The sequence below is a fragment of the Mytilus galloprovincialis genome, chromosome 11, assembly GCF_965363235.1.
Source record: "Mytilus galloprovincialis chromosome 11, xbMytGall1.hap1.1, whole genome shotgun sequence".
In the NCBI taxonomy this organism is placed as follows: Eukaryota; Metazoa; Mollusca; class Bivalvia; order Mytilida; family Mytilidae; genus Mytilus; species Mytilus galloprovincialis.
This window is the reverse complement of record NC_134848.1, coordinates 39617135-39643768: the sequence shown is the minus strand read 5'-3', so window position 1 is coordinate 39643768 and position 26634 is coordinate 39617135. Positions and strand designations below refer to the sequence as shown.

Sequence of the window (26634 nt, the reverse complement as noted above, 5' to 3'; positions counted from 1 at the left end):
ACTCGTTTTTACGGAAATTGCCGTTATATGTGTTCATCCTGTCATTTCTGTAAAACACAAAAAAAAAAAATTTTGTTGATCTGCAAAGAAGAAAGTCATCTTTAATAGTATCTTTTAACAACGAATCATTTTGTCTTGTAACACTTTGGGATTGACCATAATCAATGAGAGAAAACAGTGATAAACTTAGGGATGACATCAAAAGAACAATGTAGGATAAAAAAACTAAATTCAAATAGCTTGGGGGTGGGGTATAAAAGTTTTATTAATTTGACATCGATTTTACATATATCCATATCGGTTAATCAATTTTTCCCAAATTAAGTTAAAAGGGGGGCGGGGAGGGTCAGTGAACAAACATTGTGAATTAAGTTTTTTTTTATCCAACATTAAAGTTTTGATGTCGTCCCTGAACTTTTATGCCCACAACTATCAGTCGGAAAGGGAGGTGTTTAACTTTGGTCATACTTGTGTATTAATACATGTACAAGACTCTGATTTTGAAGGAAACACTTATATTCTTTCAGTGCTTCAAACTGTAATATTTTAAATCTTAGAAAAGCATTCAAATTGCCATTAAAAGTAATGAAAATTGCTTCATTGCCCCATGTTTGGTAAATTGTTTGTATGCAGCAATTGGATGAAAAGACATCAGTTTTGACTATAGTAAAGTCATTTACAGCAGCCGTGTTTATTTCATTCATTTAAATCTAGACATCAACAAATGTTATTCAAATATGATCAAATATTTATGACTAAACAAGGGAAAGCCTTGCAGGAGAAGATAGATTACTGGTATGATTTGTCCAATTGTTACACATGAGGTTCAGATTTAGGGTCTTTGACCAAACAAACAAACTACATGCTCCTATACATGATGAAAGACGAAAAAGACGATGGCCTTGGAATACAAATGACCAGCCGTATATGTGTTGTTGATATTTAAAATAAGAAATGCAGTTATGTAGACCTATAATATGAAAATCTTCCACATACTTTAAAAAAATTAAAATCAATTCAATGAAGTTCACATGAGTAACGGAACTGTAGTTGAGGAATCCCCACCGTCAATTGGCGATTTGATGTTCGCAAATGCAGTTTTACTGTCCACACGTAGAGGAGACAGTAAAACGGAAACTTGCGACCGTCAAATCAAAATTGATTGTGGCTACTCTTCAACCACAGTAATGTTTTCCGATTATAATGCATTACAAAAAGAAATAATACGTTAGAGCTTGGATTAAATGGGTAATGTGTCCATGGGACACTGACGATGCCCCCTCTTACATAAACATGAAACATTATAAAGCATTACGTATAAATTTTATAACATTTGGTAAAAGCAAACTAAAGTTGGAGAACAGAATTTCAGAAAACGACCTCATAAAAATACCCCGAGCGTCATGATCTCTTATATACGGAGAAAGACTAAAAACTAACAATTTCCCGGATTTTATAGTGAGTCCGTGCATGTGTAGAGACACATATTACCATCCTTGGTTTTTAGATAAATTGATTCAAAGTTTACTGATATGCATAGAAGTTTGTTTGATTAGAGGTTGTAAAGTGTCCAGTGGCAAATACTTCAGGCATGTTCAGGACGACACAATACAATAGTTGTGTCTTAATGCATCCACAAAAAATTACTATTAGAACACTCCGTCAGTTGTAAAAGCGATTGATAAAATAAAATATATTTCAAATGATGTAAACGTGTGGTTTGTGTGCGTATTTGCGGACAAACCTTGCAAACTATTCATTTGAAAAAACCAAGTTCAACATTCTGTCATTCTTAAAAATTATGCAATAAAAATATCTGAGAATATATATATGCATCCTCTATAAGTAAAACACATGGCGCATTATGTAAATTTTAAAACTAAAATTGACTAAAAGTGTCACAAAAATGTGCAGTTTTTCATTCAATCCTGCGTTTCTATAATTGGTTTTTATACTCTATAAAAAATCGGAAACGGCGTGCATCAGACCATGGAAGTAATATTTAGATCCAATATTACTTCCATGATCAGACTTACAAATTCAATTAAAGAGACAGCTTAACAGTCAGTGAAAAAAGCTACCGGAGTTCTTGAAGCAGAATAAACAACACTTCTATCTTGTGAAAGGACAAGACGGGGACAAGCCATAAAAACACAAGATATTAGATCGATTTCTATTGAAATGAGCTTCACATACATTAGTTTTTTTTAGGTTTTACGGCGGGAGACAAGAGAAAGGGGACGGGAGAATGGAGAAAAGTATCCCCTGTCCGACCCCTCATAAATCTAGAACTGTAAAAGTGACATCAAAATTCAAATCTATTCTGTGTTTTTGTGGCAAAAAGCATTGTGCATAAGTTTTATATCAGTTGGTTGAGGAAAACTAAAGTTAGAGAATGGAAACCAATTTTGTAAAAACGGACGTACACTATGATACGTACATTCGGATCTACGTACAAACAGACAAGGATATAACTCAATGCCCCCTTTGCTACGGCGGGGCATAAAAATGTACATTTATGAAATAAAATAAAACTCCGCGAAACTTCATGAATGGTTTTTGCACAAAGACGTTTTGACTAAACGTGACGTCATATAAATGGAAACTAACAAACTGAAGGTCATAACGTTACTTGTACGATTCAAATTTTGATAAAATTACATCAAAACGGCGATTTTGAGGTAGGTGTTGTTTTATTTTCGATAATATTGTAGTTATCGACAATTGGTTAATCAAAGCAATTCAAAATGGCGGGTCCCTCCTTTTTTCAATTATTTGAATTCGAGTTATCTCCCTGTGTACGCAAACCTTACCTTAATATGTAATTTTAATGTGTTGTGTTAGCATTTGTTTGTTTAAACAATGTCTTCAAATAAACCTACATAGAAACTCATTTGCTTTCAAAGTTAAAACAAAGTTGTTCACATTGAATTCATGCAGATGAAAGATTTCTATGAATTATTAAACAAATTCTATCCCATGGCAAAATTTGTCACGTAGGATTGTCAGTGAATGATATTATATTGTAATTTATCAATAACAGGAAACAATGACAATTTTCTAAATATACATTCATACCATTGTAAAACTCTTATTAATGTTCGGAATCGATTCGTTTATTGTCATTGCATATATTACCGTAGTATATTTTCTTGGAAAGTTTATTATCTGATTTAAAATAATAGTAGTCCTCGGCAGCGTAAGATACAAGATGTTCAACTGTGAGTTATGAAGTCAAAGATGCATATTGTACCAGTACAACAAATAAGATTGCCAAACCTGAGTAAAGAAATATACCATATAAAATATACCATATATATTTAAACAGGCCTGTTAAACTACAATTACCCCTAGTTTTTGGTGGGGTTCGTGTTGCTAAGTCTTTCATATTTTATGCAGTGTTTTGTGTAGTTTCTTTTTTAGCCTTTGCGTTGCGTTGTCAATTTATTTTTTACCTTTTTTTTAGTTTGAATGTCCCTCTTTTGGTATATCTTTCGCCTCTAGCTCTTAAGGGTTTGAAATTACAACACAAAATAATTTGAATACTTTTAAAGAGAAAATGCAGATACATGGCATCTAGACAGAGAAACATTTTGAATTATTGTAAATCACTAATACATTGACGTAGTTTGTCTTCCATGCTGTAAGAACGTCTAAGAGAGACTAATAAATAAATGCAGAAAGACTGATCCATGACCAGTAACAATGTCAAACCGGTAAAAATAACAGTAACAGGTATATCAATACTGATTTAAGTGTGCATTACACATGTTTTGACTAACCAAAACTAGGTAAACCTTCACAAAGTTTTCGTTTTAGCGGTATTTTTAACATTGCCATATCAGCGGGAGGTTTTGGCTAGCCATAAAACAGGCTCAATTCACCATTTTTTTCTTAAAATGTCTTGTACCAAGTCAGGAATATGGCATTTGTTATCAATCAGTCCGTTTCTATGTATGTTGGCATTTGTTTTTGTAGCAGTTCAGTGTTTAAATGTTATTTCGTTGTTTTCATATTATTGTTGATGTGTTTACCTTGGATTTGTTTTCCCTTAATCAATTGATTACTTTCGAACAGCGATATACTACTATTGCCTTTATTTAAATGAGAGCATCAAACAATTACAGGGCTTACACTGATAAACATTGACTGTGGTACAGTTTAATTAAGCGAGTATCAACCATATCATACAATTACACTCCCATGTTCAGTATGTTCAGAATTTGTTTTGCATGTCCATATTCCTAAAATTCGTAAAGAATTGATAAAAATGTGATATAAACTATTGCTGTTTCAAGAATGCTGCATTCAAATAGTTCTTTCAATATTTCAAATGGCAGTTTTAAATTTTGCTAAACTATTACATTGCAATTTTACCAATGATAAAAACATGTCAATTATTGTTAACCAGTTGGTTTTCTTGGTGGAATTTTTATACATTTGTCATTGCTATGTGGTTTGGATATTGCTCATTGTTAAAGGCTGTACCTTGACCAACTATTGCTCAGATATACTTCATTTGTTCTCTGGCAAAGAGTTGTATAATTGGTAATCATACAATATCTCACTTTTATATAAAGAGAAATGCCAAATTTACAAATCGTAAAGTTGTGGTAATTGAAACATTAAAGTGTAATTGCTTTATTTACTGACTGAAAAAAATACTGCTAAAATCTGTTGAAAGTATCATGCCAGTTACAAAGCACAGTAAATAAGCGGAATATATCCCTCAGGTACTGAAAAATATCCCTTGAAACGGGGAATGTGTCCATGGGACACAGATGATGCCCCTGCTTGCATATAACGTTATAAAGTGACATAACTCAAGAACAGTAAAAAAGACATGACCTCAATTCGTCCTAGATCTAAGTTTTGTGGAATTATTATTATGTATAAGTTTCATAACATTTGGTTTATGCTCAATTAAGTTAGAGAACAGAAACAGAAAATTCAGCATTTTTTCCATTTGAAAAGGGGCATAACTCTAGACAGGTAAAAGTAATGCTACCCAAATTCGAATTTGATCCGTGTTTTGCTGTAATAAGAATAGTGTATAAGTTTCATAACATTCGGTTTAGGCAAACTACAGTCAGAGAACAGAAACAAATTTCAGAACGGTAAAACTTAATTCCTCCTCTGCTATGGCAGGGGCATAAAAGACTAATGCAATATCATTTAAAAGATTTATTATGTTTTGACAGCTATGAGTGCCAGATTTCTAGGTGATATACTGTCATCAAATACTGATACAACAGACGTCCTATGCGTGTGTTCTTCTAGCCAAGTTTGTCTGTCTAGATAAATTAAAGTTTCTAACACTGGTTGAATTAGGACTTGTAGTGCCTGAAATAAAAGATAAATGATAAAAATGTAAAATAAACAAGATATTGCAGTTCTATTGAAAAGTAAAATAACAAAAATACCGAACTCTGACAAAAATTCAAAACAGAAAGTCCGTAATAAAATGGCAAAATCAAAAGCTCAAACACATCAGACGAATGGTTAGCAACTGTCCTATTCCTGACTTGGTATAGGCATTTTCTTATGTAGAAAATGGTTGATTAAATATTTGGTTTTATAGCTACCTAAATCTCTCACTTGTATGACAGTCGTATAGTATTCCATTATATTGACAACGATGTGTGAACAAAACAAACAGACATAATAGGTAAAAATGTCAAAAATAGGGGTACAGCAGTCAACATTGAGTTATAAACATTTGTGAAGTTGATACAGAGTATTTTTCAACAGTTCTTGGTATCTTCCATAAAATATATTATTGAAAGTTTTCGCTTTACATTTATTTTAGTGGAATACATGACATCCAGTAAACAAAAATGTGTCCATTTTACAGGAATGCCCCACTAGCACTTTCATTTTCTATGTTCAGTGGACCGTGAAATTGGGGTCAAAACTCTAATTTGACATAAAAATTAGAAAGATTATGTCATAAGGAACATGTGTACTAAGTTTCAAGATGATTGGACTTCAACTTCATCAAAAACTACCTTTAAGTCATAAGAAACGAGTGACCGGTGAAAAATAATGTTCTTCCAATTCTTGAACCAATGCATACAAACATCATAAACTAAGTCTTCTGTGCACGAATTTATCTTTTTTTTGTGTAAATTTCGTATAATTGTTAAAAAAATTTCAATCAGTTAGTGTTGTTGTGAAAATATGGCAGGTAATTAAAGTTCGTGTTTTGAAGCTGAAGTTTAATGATTGCCACCTGTTTGTCAACAATCGACAAAAAATCAACCAAAAAAGCATGGAAATTGAGCACGTGTTTAACATTTAAATTCAGATAATAGTTTATTTTAAGGACATCCATGCGTATTGTGATCAATGTCAGGGGAATTGCTTCCTGGAAGGAAGCAATTAAAATAAAGTAAACTTCTTCTAAATATAGAGAGTCTTATAACAACAACACTTTAGGGACTGCTGCAGAAAATTTATTGATCGACATGTTTCGGTGCCTAGGGCACCGTCATCAGGATAAAAACAATACACAAAATCATGTTGAAGTACAAAATCGGGTTGTTAAAATTTAAACGTCACAATGTTACAATGGTAAGTAACGTTATTAATAGCAACGTACTGAAAGTGAAAGTGAGAGTTCATTGCAAGTATGTAAATAAACTATAAAAAGAAATTAAAATAAAATGTTTTTGTTGTGAAAATGTTTGTTAAAATTATTCTGCCAACATGTGTGTGTCCTCTTGCATCGTGGAAAGAATAATACAATAAGTTGTCAGGCTGTGTATAGACTGTATAGGTTGTGTGGTCTGAATGTTCTGTTAAATTTCTTGCCCAAAATAGACGACATTTTATCAGCAATTCCGTACCATTTCGACTGGCTTCCCTTGGCCAGAGGTACTGCTTCCAATCGCGTCAGGAATGCTGTAAAATGTTTCGGTCGCCGAGAGTAAAGGACAAAGTATAAATATCACTAGTCTATGTTGAATTTTAACTATGTGTTCGTTCATCAAACTATCGGGAATGGCCAGTAATCCGTAAAAGTGGTTGTATCTCGAGGGTTGTATGTTTGATTAACATATTTTCGGGAGCATCAGATTGAATTTGAAGAATACGAAATCGGGTGCATTTATAAATTTCAAATGAATTCTGTTAGAGAGAAATAATTTCCTATCACTGTTCTTTTCCTCCTTAAGGCTCGTTGTGGGTTAAGATGGTCCGTTATTATCTATTTCTTTTCTTGTGGTTGATGGCAGCATTCTCGGAAGGTTCCTGTGGGTGCCTCAATAAAATATAACTTTGTTTACTCTGTGCGAATGGCTAGTATGATTAGCGCTGGTTGCAACGGCGGTTTCCTTACGGAATGCAGGGGTTCACGATAAAAAATAAAATCAATTACAAACAAAAGTGAACCAACGCCTGGTGAGTCTGTAGTACGGTAGAGTCCATAAAGTGGATACCTCGCCGGGTATGCAGGGTCGTTATGATAAAAAAACATAAAATGTAGAGAGTCTTATAACAACAACACTTTAGGGACTGCTGCAGAAAATTTATTGATCGACATGTTTCGGTGCCTAGGGCACCGTCATCAGGATAAAAACAATACATAAAATCATGTTGAAGTACAAAATCGGGTTGTTAAAATTTAAACGTCACAATGTTACAATGGTAAGTAACGTTATTAATAGCAACGTACACACACATGTTGGCAGAATAATTTTAACAAACATTTTCACAACAAAAACATTTTATTTTAATTTCTTTTTATAGTTTATTTACATACTTGCAATGAACTCTCACTTTCACTTTCAGTACGTTGCTATTAATAACGTTACTTACCATTGTAACATTGTGACGTTTAAATTTTAACAACCCGATTTTGTACTTCAACATGATTTTATGTATTGTTTTTATCCTGATGACGGTGCCCTAGGCACCGAAACATGTCGATCAATAAATTTTCTGCAGCAGTCCCTAAAGTGTTGTTGTTATAAGACTCTCTACATTTTATGTTTTTTTATCATAACGACCCTGCATACCCGGCGAGGTATCCACTTTATGGACTCTACCGTACTACAGACTCACCAGGCGTTGGTTCACTTTTGTTTGTAATTGATTTTATTTTTTATCGTGAACCCCTGCATTCCGTAAGGAAACCGCCGTTGCAACCAGCGCTAATCATACTAGCCATTCGCACAGAGTAAACAAAGTTATATTTTATTGAGGCACCCACAGGAACCTTCCGAGAATGCTGCCATCAACCACAAGAAAAGAAATAGATAATAACGGACCATCTTAACCCACAACGAGCCTTAAGGAGGAAAAGAACAGTGATAGGAAATTATTTCTCTCTAACAGAATTCATTTGAAATTTATAAATGCACCCGATTTCGTATTCTTCAAATTCAATCTGATGCTCCCGAAAATATGTTAATCAAACATACAACCCTCGAGATACAACCACTTTTACGGATTACTGGCCATTCCCGATAGTTTGATGAACGAACACATAGTTAAAATTCAACATAGACTAGTGATATTTATACTTTGTCCTTTACTCTCGGCGACCGAAACATTTTACAGCATTCCTGACGCGATTGGAAGCAGTACCTCTGGCCAAGGGAAGCCAGTCGAAATGGTACGGAATTGCTGATAAAATGTCGTCTATTTTGGGCAAGAAATTTAACAGAACATTCAGACCACACAACCTATACAGTCTATACACAGCCTGACAACTTATTGTATTATTCTTTCCACGATGCAAGAGGACACACACATGTTGGCAGAATAATTTTAACAAACATTTTCACAACAAAAACATTTTATTTTAATTTCTTTTTATAGTTTATTTACATACTTGCAATGAACTCTCACTTTCACTTTCAGTACGTTGCTATTAATAACGTTACTTACCATTGTAACATTGTGACGTTTAAATTTTAACAACCCGATTTTGTACTTCAACATGATTTTATGTATTGTTTTTATCCTGATGACGGTGCCCTAGGCACCGAAACATGTCGATCAATAAATTTTCTGCAGCAGTCCCTAAAGTGTTGTTGTTATAAGACTCTCTACATTTTATGTTTTTTTATCATAACGACCCTGCATACCCGGCGAGGTATCCACTTTATGGACTCTACCGTACTACAGACTCACCAGGCGTTGGTTCACTTTTGTTTGTAATTGATTTTATTTTTTATCGTGAACCCCTGCATTCCGTAAGGAAACCGCCGTTTCAACCAGCGCTAATCATACTAGCCATTCGCACAGAGTAAACAAAGTTATATTTTATTGAGGCACCCACAGGAACCTTCCGAGAATGCTGCCATCAACCACAAGAAAAGAAATAGATAATAACGGACCATCTTAACCCACAACGAGCCTTAAGGAGGAAAAGAACAGTGATAGGAAATTATTTCTCTCTAACAGAATTCATTTGAAATTTATAAATGCACCCGATTTCGTATTCTTCAAATTCAATCTGATGCTCCCGAAAATATGTTAATCAAACATACAACCCTCGAGATACAACCACTTTTACGGATTACTGGCCATTCCCGATAGTTTGATGAACGAACACATAGTTAAAATTCAACATAGACTAGTGATATTTATACTTTGTCCTTTACTCTCGGCGACCGAAACATTTTACAGCATTCCTGACGCGATTGGAAGCAGTACCTCTGGCCAAGGGAAGCCAGTCGAAATGGTACGGAATTGCTGATAAAATGTCGTCTATTTTGGGCAAGAAATTTAACAGAACATTCAGACCACACAACCTATACAGTCTATACACAGCCTGACAACTTATTGTATTATTCTTTCCACGATGCAAGAGGACACACACATGTTGGCAGAATAATTTTAACAAACATTTTCACAACAAAAACATTTTATTTTAATTTCTTTTTATAGTTTATTTACATACTTGCAATGAACTCTCACTTTCACTTTCAGTACGTTGCTATTAATAACGTTACTTACCATTGTAACATTGTGACGTTTAAATTTTAACAACCCGATTTTGTACTTCAACATGATTTTATGTATTGTTTTTATCCTGATGACGGTGCCCTAGGCACCGAAACATGTCGATCAATAAATTTTCTGCAGCAGTCCCTAAAGTGTTGTTGTTATAAGACTCTCTACATTTTATGTTTTTTTATCATAACGACCCTGCATACCTGGCGAGGTATCCACTTTATGGACTCTACCGTACTACAGACTCACCAGGCGTTGGTTCACTTTTGTTTGTAATTGATTTCTTCTAAATATGAATAAATTAAAGGATTTTCTTCAGAAAAAAGTATATGTACATAAGTTTTATAATGAAAACTATTCATTGAGTTATAAAAAATCGTATGCATTATTTTTTTTGATTTGAGGTTTCTTATATCTTTAACCAAAAACTTTTAACCTGAAGTGGGACAAACGGACAAACAGACAGTCATACTCAAAAACATAATGCCCCACTTAGTGGGCAATAAAAAGAATAAAACACAAGAAAAATTACAAATAAAGACTGAAGTTTGAGGAATGATATGGATTCCTTGTCACAATTAAATCTGATTATATAGAATACAAACAAATAATAAAAACGACTGTGACTTTAAAATGAAGCACAACTATAAAAGCACTTTGCACTGGGTTTTGTCAAGTGTGTGTAGGGATTTTGTATCATGAATTAATATACCAGAATCTTCTTTTTTTCCAAACCATGTCTTCAAAATATTTAAAAGAGAGGCGAAAGATAGCAGAGGGATATTCAAACTAATAAATCGAAAACAAACTGACAATGCCATGGATAAAAAGGAAAAAGACAAACAATAGTACACAAAACACAACATAGAAAAATAAAGACTAAGCAACACGAACCCCACCAAAAACTGGGGTGATCTCAGGTGCACCGGAAGAGTAAGCAGATCCTGCTCCACATATTTCACGATTATTTCTATAGAAGAGGGGAGAAAGATACCAGAGGGGTATTTAAACTCATCAATATGACGGATATAAAATACTTCAAAAAATATAATGTCTGTTTAATAGAATTTGATCAAGAGAGGCGAAAGATACCAAAGGGACATTCAATCTCATAAATGTAAAAAAAAAAACTGACAATGCCATGGCTAAAAAAAAAAGAAGACAAACAGACAAACAATAGTACACAAAACACAACATAGAAAAATAAAGAATAAGCAACACGAACCCCACAAAAAACTGTGGGTGATATGCAGGTTGTTCCCCATGAACAAAACCTGTGTTGAACTAGATAATTCTTACTAAGGCAGTTATGACTATATATTGGTAAGGGGAGGAAATTTTAACCCTTTTTGGGACATCCAATTATTTATTATACAGTACTTTAAATCTGAAGTGTTACACTTAGGCATGACCTTGATTAATCGCTAATTCATAGGTAACTTAAACTTGATTGATGAATGAATGATCGATGAATGAAGACTAATAGCTCATTTGAGGCTTAGATTACCTTAGCCGTATTTGGCACAACTTTTTCAAATTTTAAGTCCTCAATACTCTTCAACTTTAAACTTGTTTGGCTTTATAATCTGAGCGTCACTAACAAGTCTTATGTAGGCGAAACACGCGTCTGGCATATCAAATTATAAGCCTTGCAGCTTTGATAATTATTGACCTATTCTGTGTGCTACTTAGACCATAGCCAAACATATGCATAGAAAATAAGTTTTATTTATTTATTGCATTTAAGGTAAGGCCAAAATTAAATAATAAAAGTTTAAAAAATCTTTTTGATAGGACTAAAATTTTAGCAACATATCTTTCTGGTTGAGTACATTCGCTAAATTTATAATTATATTCATTTGTAAAACTTACCGTAAAAGGTTCTATATACATGAAATACTTTTCATACTGAGAATATATCTTTTCCAGTTTTCTTTTCATTATTTCTCCATCCATTTCAGCTTAAAAAGAAATATTAGCTCTTATTACTTATAAAAAAGAAGATGTGGTATGATTGCCAATGAGACAACTATCCACAACAGACCAAAATGACACAGACATTAACAACTATAGGTCACCGTACGGCCTTCAACAATGAGCAAAGCCCATACCGCATAGTCAGCTATAATAGGCCCCGATAAGACAATGTAAATCAATTCAAACAAGAAAACTAACGGCCTTATTTATGTAAAGAAATGAACGAAAAACAAATATGTAACACATAAACAAATGACAACCACTGAATTACAGGCTCTTAAACTGTTTTATTTTGATTGCCTCTAATGAGTCTTCTACAAATGATACATGTGTGTGATGTACTTAATTATAAATCTGATAACTTTGATGTATGTTCTGTTTGAAAAATATTTATTCTTTTGCTAAAAATAGATAAACCCTATACATTTGTTAAGCCTATAGGTGTCAGACCACCAATTAAAAATCCCTATCTCTTCAACCAAAATTTGCACAATTTTCACAGCTTTCTAAATATTTTACCATCATAGAAACCAGGTACTGTACATTCTGAATATACTTACCTTCAAAGTCTTATAAGAAAAATCTGACCTTGGGAACACAAGCACTACCAAAGTAACCCCTGGTTTTCTAGAAATTTTAATTAAGTATACTATGGAGCACATTAATCCTGAATTTTTAGTGCAAACTCATAGACATGTAAATTTGGGCTCAAAATGGTCTAAAAATATTTCTCTTTCACCAAAAGATTCATTTCTGCAAATTTGTTAGGTAGTTTAAGTAAACAATGACATCAAAAGCACTAGTTTGTGTCAGGGTAGGGCTACTTTTATGTATGTTCTAAATTGGGGGGAGCAATTGGTGGTCTGACACCTAAAAGTTATAAAACTCTGATATACATGACATAAGGAGTCTGTGACTTACTTTATTAGACTCAACATAAATCAAATGAATTTGCATTTAAGAATAGAAAACTATAACATGATTTTTATGAACAAAAGCGATGATGAGTGAAGGTCAATATGAAAGCCACCCAACTATTTAAAATATTGTGTTTTTTTCTGCATTTTCGTTACCTTCACACCCATTCAGTGTAGTCCTTTTAACAATGGCCTCTACATAAGTTGAAAATGTAGCCATATCTCCTTTCCTTGTCAGTTTACGGAATAGCTTGCTATGGTCACATGATTCTGAAAAAAATTAACTATGGTAACATGATTGTGGAAAATCTATAAATAAACTAATTGCTTCATAATTTTTCAATCATTCAATTAAAAACAGACACAAACCACTACACAAAACTAAAAACATAAAAAAGGGTAATGACTGTTGCTTAATAAGTATGGTATGGGTAAGTACATCTGCTCCAACTATCCAATAAAAACTGACTGCCAGGAAATAGTGTTGAAAGTAGTATTAAGGTGGTACCCAACACCTTAACTAAAATTTATTTGGCCCGTTTAATTTTCATAAAATTTTGACAAAGTATTTACTTTGACCCTTTGAAAAAAATATAAAAAAAAATCAAAAAATTTGAACCAACCGTTTTATCAGAAAAATTACACTGGTTATATAGCAGTTTGACAAGCACTTATTTTGATCATCGAGAAGATTAATATTCCCTAAACAACACAACCATGACAACGTAATTAAAACATTTAGCTGCTTTTACAGAGTTATCTCCCTGTAGTGCTAGGTACCACCTTAAACACCAATCAATCAACCAATCAATCAATCCATTAGTAGAGTCCGTTGCTGCTCATGGCAAGGATAATTAACTTATAAGTCTTATTCTATGATGTCACAATGTAGGATGGCCAAGAAGAACACAGCATTGGGGCTACAATAATTGAAACAAACCCATGATACTGAGGATTCATTATTTTTCGTTGAATACCAATTTTTATGGATTTCGTGGGAAAAGGTGAACCACTAAATTAAGAGGCTGTCCAAGTTAATATTAGGCATATCCTATGATATGGGTGGCACAACATAATTTTTTTCCCACTGAATTTTGGTTCCAATGCAATGTTTATATCATACAAAGGATATATATGTCAAAGATATTTTTGAATCAACAGTGGATGGCTCAGAAAATGATTTTAAAGTTCACTAACAATGCAACAAAATTATGTACAAAATGAAGAGTTATCTCCCCTTTTCAATGAATTGTTAGTGCTTTCTATGTACTTTTTTCTTTTTATTTGTTGCAGTTAATAAAAAAAATAAAATTTAACTTTGAGAAAGAATAAATTTGGAATACGAAATAGATGAAAAAATTTTAAAAACAAAATATGTCATGTGCCATCCACTGCCTGGTTTTTCCATGGACACCCTCTTAAATGCTTAACGAATAACAAATTGTCTATAGGCTTGTATGCAAACTTTCGCAAAACAACGAAATTAAATATCCACGAATATGCAAGTATTCCTTTATTCTCGAAAATTGGTACCTACGAACATAAATGAATTCACAGTATTCCATAGCACTCATCAAAGAGATTCTATAAAGCAGGACCATTTTGCCAGTGGATTTTTTTTGTTATTTTCTGCATTTAACAAAAAAAGTGCTAAATTTTCTCCTCATATAAAATTGAATGTTATGGTAGGCAACAATTAAGGGCAAAATAACCCCCAAAATAACCCTGAGACCCTGCTTGTCATTTGAAATTGTAATATACCACTGTGTACATACTAACCTTGTTTGATAAAGACTTCCAGTATTCCTCTGTAAGCTACATTCTTTATGTGATATTCATGGTCTTGTGTAGTCTGGTTCCTCCATCTAGACCTTAAGGACAAAAACAGGGAAACAGTTGCCTCTTAAAACAGGACAAATATTGGGTCTCAGGTAGAAAATTGTCTCATTGGCAATCATTATGTATCTTCTCATTCTGGTTTTGTTTTTCCCATCATAGTTCCAATATAAAGAAAACAAACAGGTGTGACCTCAGATAGTAAACTGTCCTTGTATTCCCCACTTTTTATTCATGTATATATATATATATATGTAGGACTCAAATCTATGGGGGGTTCCAAACCTATGGCAGATTCCTTATCTATGGTAAATGTGACGTAACAAACGTCAAACAATTCAAATCTATGGCAGATTTTTGTTTTTATTTTCTCCAAATCTATGGCAGATCTTTCAAATGCGTCACAAGTAACCAACGCAATATTGCGTCGCCGTCGCCGCCTCCGCCAACGATGGCAGAACCCATTGAATTGAACACCATGTATAGATTACTTTTTGTTACTTGTCAAATGTTAATCAAAGACAGATAATAATATGTAACAAGGGGCTCACCGATTTTAACAAACAAATGCACATGGTCACACTTTCCACTTTAATTAAGATGTGGCATTTTATATAGAGGAGGGACAATATGTGCTGTACCGTCCAAATTCCGCAATGAAGGAAGGCATCGCTGTTTTTAGTAGTGGATATTTTAAGAAAGGGGTTATAGTAACTAATCAAACGTCTACGACTAGCAAAGTATATTAAGTGAGAGATGAATTTTACAGTATACTACTTTGACTTAAATCGTCATCAGTTAAAAAAGTAAATATTATTTGAAAAGTCAAACTGTTTAATTCTTTTTATTAAAAGTGCTTTCTTGTTTGTTTTAAAGTTACTTCAATATTTACTAGTTAATTTAATAACTGGATTAAACAGGTACCATACACAGATTAGGACATGCTTATTTGTTTCCGGGGCACATCATTTTAATCATGAAGTCTGTATTATAGTATAATTCACTTCTACAATAAGAATGACCATTATGGAATGTTTTATAGACATGCTTCCGTTTAGCTTACATTTCCACTTGTTTAAGAAAAGTCATTGATCGTATATGTACTGCCTTGTTCTCTATTTCCACCAAATCTGCCAAAGATTTGGAAAAAACAAAAATCCGCCATAGATTAGGAAATAACAAAACTTGCCATAGATTAGGATTTTAAAAAATCTACCATAGATTTGGGATAGCATGACGTCATATTTACCATAGATTAGGAATCTGACATAGATTTGGAACCCACCATAGATTTGAGTCCTACATATATATATACAATAAATACATTTTTTCTTTTGCATAGTGTTGCATAACTTTTATCCATAGGTTATTCTTAGCTCTTTAGTGTTTAAGTCACTTCAAACAACTTTTGTTTCATCATAAGTTCTGTTTTTTGAAGAGGGCCTTGAAAAGGAAACCTATTTACCTGGTAGAAACCACTGGCCTTGTGCCAAAAAAATAGCAATGTGAATTAACAGTTGAGATCAAATTCAAAATGTATCACCAGAAGCAGATTTCTCACTAACAATCTCAGTGTAGTGATGACTGATTCATTACTTGGATTATTATGGCACCTACTGGTAAGCCCCTTTTATTCATAAGAGATGAGTTGCTGATGTAAAGTGAATTGGTTTTTTACCCACATTGTTTTATGAGACTAAAAAACATGAAATCCAATAGATATACTAGTCAAAGATAAATAGAAGTACTTTTTTATCGTCAGTTCAAAAATCTTATTTATATGTGTTACTAAGGGAGATCTTTGGAGGATTTTAAATAATTCATTTAATTGGATCCGTCTTTGTGATCCTGTTGATTAGTACCTGTATCTTACCTCGTTTCTTGAGCAGCCAGTCTCATAGCATAAGAATTTAGACTCCAGGTCTGCTTATTTTCCAAGACAGTCTTCAGTGTAGAGCTCAAAGGAAAATTATCAAATCTTTTCTGTGTCTCTATAAAACATTAAAGGACAATAACCCCTTAAGGGGTCAATTGACAATTTTGGTCATATTTAACTTATTTGTAGATCTTACTTTGCTGATCATTTTTGCTGTTTACAGTTTATCTTTATCTATAACAGTCAGGGGACTTACTGAAATAGGTGATTTTTAAATCACTTATTTGAGTAGCAAAATCATGGTTTTGTCACAAATTGGAACTTTGTATTTTTTTCCAAATTTTAAACACATAGGTTTAAATAATATCTTTTAATTAGTAAAATTGAAAAAAAATAAACTTTTTGCTTCTTTTAAGTAGAAAGGTTTCTGCCTTTGATGCTATCATTTAGCTGAAAATTCTATTTTAGTTGAAAAAATGCTATAATAATGGCTTTACATAATGAACTGATACTTTCTTAAAAGATTTTTCCCAGCAGTGGGAGTATTTTTCCTGTGAAGTTCAAGGTTTCATCTTTCAGATTATGTAATAAAATTCTACTGTTCGCGATAAAAATCTCACTGTTTGGGGGTGTTGAAATTAGTAGGGATTATTAAAAGAATGATACTTAAAGAAGTGATTTTTGGGAAGGAAATTGAGGTCTGATACTTAAACAAGTGATTTTTATGTCATTATCCTAGATTCAGTACAAGGTCATCACCTGAAATGACCTGGTCATCCTAGACAACACAGATGTTGGTTCTGATGAGTTTAAAAACATAATTAGTCCCTGGATCATTAGTATTCTATATTTAAAGCTACAATAAAATTAAATCACTTCTTCTAGTGATTAATTTGTACTACTTAAATAGGTGATTATTAAAGAAAGACAACTCTAACTTCCAACCTTTATGGAAATAATGTTACTTAAATCAGTGATTTTGAAAATCACTTATTTAAGTAAGTCCCCTGACTGTATAATGATATTCAAGATAATGACCAAAAACTGCAAAATTTCCTTAAAATTACCAATTAAGTGGCAACAACCCAACAATCATTTGTTTGATTCGTCTGAAAATTTCAGGGCTGATAGATCTTGACCTAATGAACATTTTTACCCCATGTCAGATTTGCTCTAAATGCTTTCGTTTTTGAGATATAAGCCAAAAACTGCATTTGACCCCTATGTTCTATTTAAAGTAAGGGCGGCCATGCTTTTTGACGGATCAAAAATAGAAGCACACACTTTGTGCAGGATATTCTAAGGAACTATCATGCTAAGTTTCATCCAAATTCATTCAGTAGTTTCAGAGGAGAAGATTTTTTAAAGTTAGCAAATATGATGAACAAATTGTGAAAAATTGTCATTAAAGGACATTTACCCCTTAAGGGGTCAATTGACAATTTTGGTCATATTAACCTATTTGTAGATCTTACTTTGCTGATCATTTTTGCTGTTTACAGTTTATCTTCATCTATAATAATATTCAAGATAATGACCAAAAACTGCAAAATTTCCTTAAAATTACCAATTAAGTGGCAGCAACCCAACAATGGTTTGTTTGATTCATCTGAAAATTTCTGGGCTGATAGATCTTGACCTAATGAACATTTTTACCACATGTCAGATTTGCTCTAAATGCTTCTGTTTTTGAGATATAAGCCAAAAACTGCATTTGACCCCTATGTTCTATTTTAATTAACGGCGGCCATGTTTTTTGACGGATCAAAAATCGAAGCACACACTTTGTGCAGGATAATCTAAGGAACAATAATTTTAAGTTTCATTCAAATCCATTCAGTAGTTTCAGAGGAGAAGATGTTTGAAAAATTGTTAACGACGACAGACGACGACGACGACGACAGACGCCAAGTGATGAGAAAAGCTCACATGGCCTTTTAGGCCAGGTGAGCTAAAAAAGAAGAATAATATTGCTTTATCGATGCACTACCAACAATTTGTCTGTACAGTTTATTTTTATTTTAAAGTGCATTTAAGGTTTAAAATAGATTCAGAAATAGTAGTGTGCATTTAAATTTTTTATTGCAATTTTTGAAGACAGGACAAAAATGTAAACTTAATATTGTGATCTCATGAAAATTTGTCTACAGGTCCATGTATTCAATATCAGAATGAGAGTTCTTATAATTGTGATACTCAACCCAGTCGCATTACTCCCATTAATAAAAACCTTGAAATAATTTCTGAATTAACAGTACCATGTTTAAGGTACATACCATCAAACTTCATTCTATGGTAACAACAACTGACACAACACAGTCCTTTAATGTCATCTAATGAACTGAAAAACTTCATCATGGTAGGTGTCAGATCTCCACAACAATGGAGGCCTATCATCAAAATACTTGGTAAATCATGGCCAGGTGCAGAGCTATCACATGTCTGTTTGTCTTCACTCAGAGGACAACTATCGTGAGATGTCTTATTTACATTTGTGTAATCATGTTTATAGTTACTCAGCACACAGTTCTGGCAAGTATCAGACATCTTTTCTACATTTTTAAAATCATGGTTTTCATCACCATGATCACTGAGAACGCATTTATCACAAATAGTAGATGTCTTTTCGTCATTTGTTAGATTATCCGTACTTCCTTTATTTAATTTATGAGAACTGCTACTTTTTTTTATATGTCTATTACCATGGCAACAATTGTCAAAAATTGATGGTTTTTGATCATTGTTTGAACTTATGCTATGGCTAGATATTGAAATGGCATCTGAGTTATGACTTTGGCATGTATGGCAACCATCTACAGAATTACATACAATTTGAGAATGTTTATTGTCATGGCAACCACAATCATCATCTGCACTAGATGGTTTAACACTGTCAGCTAGATCGTCTGTAAAGTAACTTGATGCAGATTTGCCAATATATTCACTCTTTAGTGTTCCTATATCATTATCAAGATTGTCATGTGATTTAACGGAACAGTCTGCTGATTCAATATGTCCACTGGTCTCATCATGAGTTATGTTCCTTGCTTTAGACTGTTTGTTGATGTGAATAACTCCTTGGTCAGATAGATGTTTTATGATATGTTTGAAATTGTCCATGCTTTCTGTTGAGTTATCCAACTCACAAGTGACATTAATAACTCCATCTAAAATATAATTAAACTATTACAAATTTCAAATCTAATAAATTGATGGCTTCAAACTGTCTTAAAAATTGCAGATAATTTAACAACAAATCAAAATCAATCATTAGAAATCAGGATACATCTATGGTGAATAGTAAAAAATAATTTGCATATTGCAAAGCTCTGTTTTTCCTAGCTTTGGCTATACTTTTTATCCATTTAGGTTAATATTTTTTTCACTTCTTCAATTTTTATTTTTGAATTTTGAAGCTAGAGATCATTGATAATATTATTGATTTTTTAATTTTCAATTTTTTCTTTATCTAAGATAGGACAATTCCTCGCATAAGACAACTGTTTTCTTTAAAAAATATTGTCTTATCCACTGTAAATTACAGTCTTTTCAACTCACATTTCACTGAATGAAGAGGCATGTAAATGTGCATCTGGTGCAGAAATATTGGTACCATTAATGTTATTGTATACTATCATGACTATTAAGTACAAACACTTTTCACTAGAAAGTACTGGAAAGTTGCCTTTTCAGGTAATACAAGCTAAAAATCCTACTTACCTACTGAACAGACCCGTTTATCAGCACCAGTTGTGTGAGATTGTTTTCCTTCAATACCAACAACTGTGTGACCATAGGTTTTATTTAATGTCTGTCCCAGGTAACCCTGAAATGAAGAACAAAAACTACTTAATAATTTTTAATACATTGTACTGTTAATTTGTAAAATTGAGAATGGAAATGGGGAATGTGTCAAAGAGACAACAATCCGAATATAGAACAGACAACAGCAGAAGGTCACCAACAGGTCTTCAATGCAGCGAGAAATTCTCACACCCGGAGGTGACCTTCAGCTGGCCCCTAAACAAATATATATATACTAGTTCAGTCAGATAATGAAGAAACTAAAATTAAAAATAATACAAGACTAACAAAGGCCAGAGGCTCCTGACTTGGGACAGGCGCAAAAATGCGGCGGGTTAAATATGTTTATAAGATCTCAACCCTCCCCCTATACATCTAGCAAATGTAGAAAAGTAAACACATAACAATATGCACATTAAAATTCAGTTCAAAAGAAGTCAGAGTCTGATGTCAGAAGATGTAACCAACAAAAATAAACAAAATGACAATACAATGTAATACATAAATAACAACAGACTACTAGCAGTTAACTGACATGCCAGCTCCAGACTTCAATTAAACTGATTGAAAGATTATGTCTTCATCATATGAATATCAGGCACAATCCTTCCCATTAGGGGTTTAGTATCATACCATCATGATATACGACATATATGAGAAGAACATAACCTGTGTCATGCCAACAACTGGTTTTTAAATAAATGTGTTTAGTTCCAATGCAAACACCCTACTTTTGGCGGATATTTTATCATTGTTGTACTGCTATCATATAGTTACTTAAATGTAAAATGTAAAGTAAAATACAAAACAAAAGTGCCCACACTGACATGTGTAGTCTGCTTTACTGATAATGATTGCATTAAAGATAAATGAAGAGAGTTCCAATGTCCTTAAAATTCACATATTTTATCTGTCTAAGAGCAATAACTGAAAATTTTATTCTTTTTTTTCTAAACTTTTTATAAATATCATAGAGAAATGAAGGCTTGATCTAAGCATATACATGTACAAAGTAATTTTGCATATATTTAATATTAACAAGGGGCCTATGATGGGTCACAGATCTCTTTTGAAATATTTGATTGGCAATGATTTTTGAACTTGTCTGAGACATTGCTAGTAAAAACCTTTCAAATAATTTTTTTTTAAATCTGGCAAAAATTGTACATGTGAAAGCATTTACAATGCAATTTTCCATATCATATATAATTTCCAAAGGGCATAACTCTTTTAAAAATAATTGATTGTCACTTATTCATGAAATTGTTTGACACATTCCAGATATAAACCTATGATATAAGTTTTATTTAAATCTAGCATGAATTGTACACATGATAATTTCCCCTAAAGATCAATATTTCAAAAGGTATGATCAACTCTTTTAAAATTTGTTAATTGGCACTGATATTCATAAATATCAGTATGAATATCAGTATATCAGAGGTACATATATATATATTTCTGCATGATATTTGTTTTTCATGTGAGAGTGCTAAAAAGACTGGGGGGACAGAAGTTCCATAATTTCTATGTCCCTTGCAACACATGGAAAGGGGGACAATAAAGAGGGGCGTAAAGGGATGTATCTTCACGAAAGAACGCAAAATAAAATTGCCATTTCACAATGAACAAACAATAAAAAAATTCTTGCAAGTTGATCTTTTTACCAATTTCACAAAACACAGTAAATAACGAACCTTTTTCACGGCTGTAAGTGAAATAATAATGGCAAAACATGTTGCATAAAACAACCCTTTTAATACCACCCTCAATAAAGTCTTCTTGTAAGTATGTTTTTTTGAAGCAATTTTATTCTAATGATAAATAAATAGCCTACCAATCCTGAGCCTACATCAACAATGACATCACTTCCTGTAACCTTGACAAGGTCATGTACCAGTGCTGCCATCTTGGAAACTTCATGTTGTTTCTTTGGATTCATTCCCCTTTTAATATTAGGGTCTATTTCCACTGATGTCTCCAAAGTTTTACAATTTCTGCTGGAGGAAAGAGACATTGCTTTCTGCAGGTACTCTCTGAAACTCACAGGCCATGTATCCTGTAAATGGACAAATGTCAAACAAGATTTTTGTTGAAGAGGTATATTTGACAAAATACTTCATTTATATGTCATATCACAAATATAAGGTGCATAGTTTTCACCAATGGCAATGCTAAAAACATAATAAAGAAACCAAGATAAGCAGGTGTTTTCAAGGAGAGTTTAATATATATATATATATATATGACAGTTGCTGTCCATTCGTTTGATATGTTTTACCATTTGATTTTCCCATTTAATTAGAGACTTTCCGTTTTGAATTCACCTTGGAGTTCAGTATTTTTGTTTTATTACTTTTTGTGGATTTTACCAAAAATATAATTGTTTGGTTTTAATGCTGATTGTAATTTTTAGCTGATGGAACTCATTGTTTAACAATTGATGTTTGTGACAAGTTTATATGGAGAATAACAAAATCATTTTGACAACTGTATTATCAAACAAGACAAAACATCAAAGATAACAACATAAGAAATCATTGTGTTGCCTTATACATCTCTGAATCTATGCTACTAAAGGAAGAGATCAATTTTTTTGAGCTGCAACTCCTCAGACACCATACAATGTCAAAAATATTTGTGATATGACGTATAAATGTAGTGTTTTGTACTATTTATATAATATCCAAATTTAGAGACCATTATTGACCGTGTCTAAAACAATTTCTCGCATTCTTAGTTGACAAACTGCCCTCCAAACTTAAAATACTACAATAGCAAAATATTAATGAACATTATCATTATACAGGGATTAATACTACTAAATTCAATGTTTGTCACATAAATTTTCCTGTTGAGTAAGAAAACAAGTATTGGTTCCTAAAGCATGAAAAGAAAGATTTCAATAGCAGATCAAACTATGCACCTTATAATCAGCACACTTTTATCAGATGACAATACGAATACTAAAATCCAGGCTTAAAATAAGGTTTATAATTAAGTAACAGATTTGTGATGTCACAGGTACTTTTTAGGAAAGTTTAAATTAACAAAAAGTTGATACATAAGTCACAGATATTAGTTAACTTATATCTATTATTTACTTACCATCATATATCCAAAAGGCAGTTGGTTCAAATGTTCATGAGATAAAGATAGCAAACATTCAGCCCACTGAAATAAAGAAACTCCAAAGAATCATGTACTGGAACATTAACTCTTACACCAATGCTAAAAAATTATCAAGAAACCAAGATAAACAGTTTACAAAATATGCTATATCTGAATGATTTGTCATTTAGATAAAAAATTATCATATAATGCATTACAAAATAAGAAAATCTATTGTTATTGCTTTATCATCCTAAACATGCATGAGGGGGGATAGGACCTTTATCTGGACTCCGGCATCGGGTGTTATTAAGCTCTGAATACGGCATTGAATCTTTCGGGATCCGGGAATTCTTTTTTTCGAATTTCGGGACCTCGGGATTTTGTGTCTTTTAGCCTGGGATTTCAGAATCAGGACCCCTCCTACCCCCTCTCATGCATAGATTAGTAAATTTGCAACTGGATGAAAGGCAAACAAAAATTAATTAATCTTATTTATATTTAATTTTGTTCTCTTGTTAGGTTTTTTTTTTTTTAAATAGTTTGTCTTTTTTGTTCAAATATGCATGTATGTTGTATTTGCTCAAGTTGCTTCAAAACTAATGATTTTAATTACCCCTTCAGGCCCTTTGACCATGTCCCAGACTGTCTTCCAATTATTATATTAGTGTCTCATAAGTCAGTTTTTGGCTGGATATTGTTGTTTTTATTATGTATGTATATTGTGTATGAAGTATTTTTATTGCAATCAATATGTGACACTTTTTAAAATAAACAAATTATTTATTTATAATTATTCAAGTTTCCTGTCATAAATTAACTACTGTAAATTCAGAAATTATTGTGAGGTTTTTAATGTTGCGAAAATGCAACAGAGTTGTGAACGCAATAATCTAAACTCGCATTTTGAAATGTTTTATATGAACATGATGAATTAAACAGGATTTGATTCAAAATCGTAAAAATCAAAATCGCATTTTAGTCTAAAATGACAAAATCGCAATAATAAATGCATGCAATAATTTCTGAATTTACAGTACTTACCCCTTCCAACATCTATTTTGACAATTTATTTATCTCTCAAAAGATGACTTACCAACCCTGGAATATTTTCCCAAACTTCATCAATAAAATAGTCTGTCAGTTTGAAATTGTATATCCAATCAAATTCATACAGGAAATCTACCATCTGTGTCAACTGTTGTTCCATCTTGTTCTATTTAAATGTTTAAAGACATAAAATAAATATTGCTATTATAATAATTATACATAAATAATAGTATAATAAATCTCAGGGCCTTTTACTGTTTACTAACTGTCTTAATTTAGTTTAAACATATTTATTTATAATGGATTGGGAAACAATCTATTGCAACTTAAATTTATATTAATCCCTTTCTTCTTTGCGGGTGAGAGTGCTTCCTCATAGCGACATTACCCTGCTCTTCTTCGAATCCAAAAGGGTGTGTTTTATGTGCAAGATATATGGCTCTCTCTGAACACAGGTCAGCCATTTATTGTCCCCTTCATATGGTTTCTCAAGACCATACTCGCTAATGGTGTCAAGGGAGAACTGTTCAGTCCCTGAAATTTCCTCCACCGAGCAAGATCCACCCAAAAACCTTTGTGTTAGTAGAGATCCCAGGCCGGTAGCCAGGAATTTCCATGGGGGTTATTTGGACTCCTGAACTCAACTTTAACAGTCACAATTTGAACATGTTGAACAGAACGTTGACTTTAACAGTGCTTATTTGGTTTCAAGGGGGGGGGGGGGTCAGACCAACCCCAAACCCCCTAGCTACGGGTATGGATCTTTATTGGGACTTTTGAATCTGGTGGGTTTTTTTTTTATCTCAGGATTGATCTTTTTAGGATCCAGGAATCTGGGAATTCTTTTTTTTTCAAATTTTGTGATGTAGGGATTTAAATTTCTTTAAATGCATGACCTCAGGATTTCATGTTTTTGTTTTTAAGCCAGGGATTTCTGGATCAGGACCCCTCCGACCCCCCTCAAGATAGGTATAGGTGTATTCAAATGCCGACTAAAATCAAAAGAATGTTTTATTAACTAAATTAAGAATTATTTATGCATTAGTTCATGTTGTTTGATTTTTAATTCTGCTTCTGTTTCTGCAAGATAATGGCTACAATCAATAAACTGCATGATTGTACTGGCAGTACTGCCATGAGGGTAGTAATGCCTTTTACCGACAGGCGTCAAACAGCCATTTGACATTTCTGGCTACTGTTAGCATCAAATTGATTAAAATTGTACTGTGATTCGTCAAAATATCCTTATTGAGATTCACCAGAGGTCTCAAATTATTATTGTTACTGTTATGACTGTTGTTTTTGGAAAAAAAATAACAGTAAAAATCATTCGATTTTTTTATCATCTAAGATCATCTAAAAGAAAGTGAATATTTTATCGTCATGCACCAACAATTACTGTTAAGTCATTTAGCAAGAATTTTTACTGTTATAAAATAATTATGACGACCTTTGCTTTGACGCCTTCCTGATTGATGAGAGGGGGTAGGAGGGGTCCTGATCCCGAAATCCAGAGCTTAAAAACACCAGATCCCCAAATCCCGGGCTTAATACCACGAAATCCTGAGGTCCCAAAATTGGAAAAAAAGATCCTGAAAGGGTCAATCCCGAAATCCCAAGTTTAAAAACATCTGATCCCGGAGTCCCGATAAAGGTCCTATCCCCCCTCATTGATGTAAGGCATTAAAGGAAAAAAAAAATGTATAATAGCCTTTCAAGATGACATAATTATTTGGACTACCCTTAGTCCTGATAATTGTGACGTCTGGCAAGGCTATTTTATCTTTTTTTCTGGGACGCCTTCCTACAACGAAGGCATCCCAGAAAATAATTAAAATACTAGCCTTGCCAGACGTCATAATTATTTGGACTAGACTACCCTCTGTCATGTGTTTGATTTGTAACTGTGTAAGTTTGCAGAAGAAAGAGATTATGCCTATAAACAATTTAAATGTTTTTAAAATTTTGTGTCGTGGCCTTATGATTTCGTTAACTAGTAAAGATTTCTTACACTGATTGGTTAGAAGGTGCTCAATAAGGTTGTTTATGTAGACAATCCAAAACCAAAACGTTGCACATGATGTCCGGAACCGGTTTCGT

General features: G+C 32.9%; 1 protein-coding gene across 1 annotated transcript; it reads right to left on the bottom strand.

Moving 5' to 3' along the window:
• Positions 1-5171: 5171 nt before the first annotated feature.
• On the bottom strand, positions 5172-26633 carry LOC143052160 (uncharacterized). The gene is made up of 11 exons (XM_076225112.1): positions 26546-26633; positions 24581-24700; positions 23482-23547; positions 22211-22432; positions 20290-20395; positions 18846-19736; positions 16567-16684; positions 14637-14728; positions 13014-13127; positions 11836-11924; positions 5172-5343 (listed from the first exon to the last, which is right to left on the bottom strand). The coding sequence occupies exons 2-11, from the start codon at positions 24692-24694 to the stop codon at positions 5188-5190; spliced, it is 1968 nt and encodes a 655-aa protein (XP_076081227.1). The 5' UTR covers positions 24695-24700; positions 26546-26633; the 3' UTR covers positions 5172-5187.
• Position 26634: the final 1 nt, after the last annotated feature.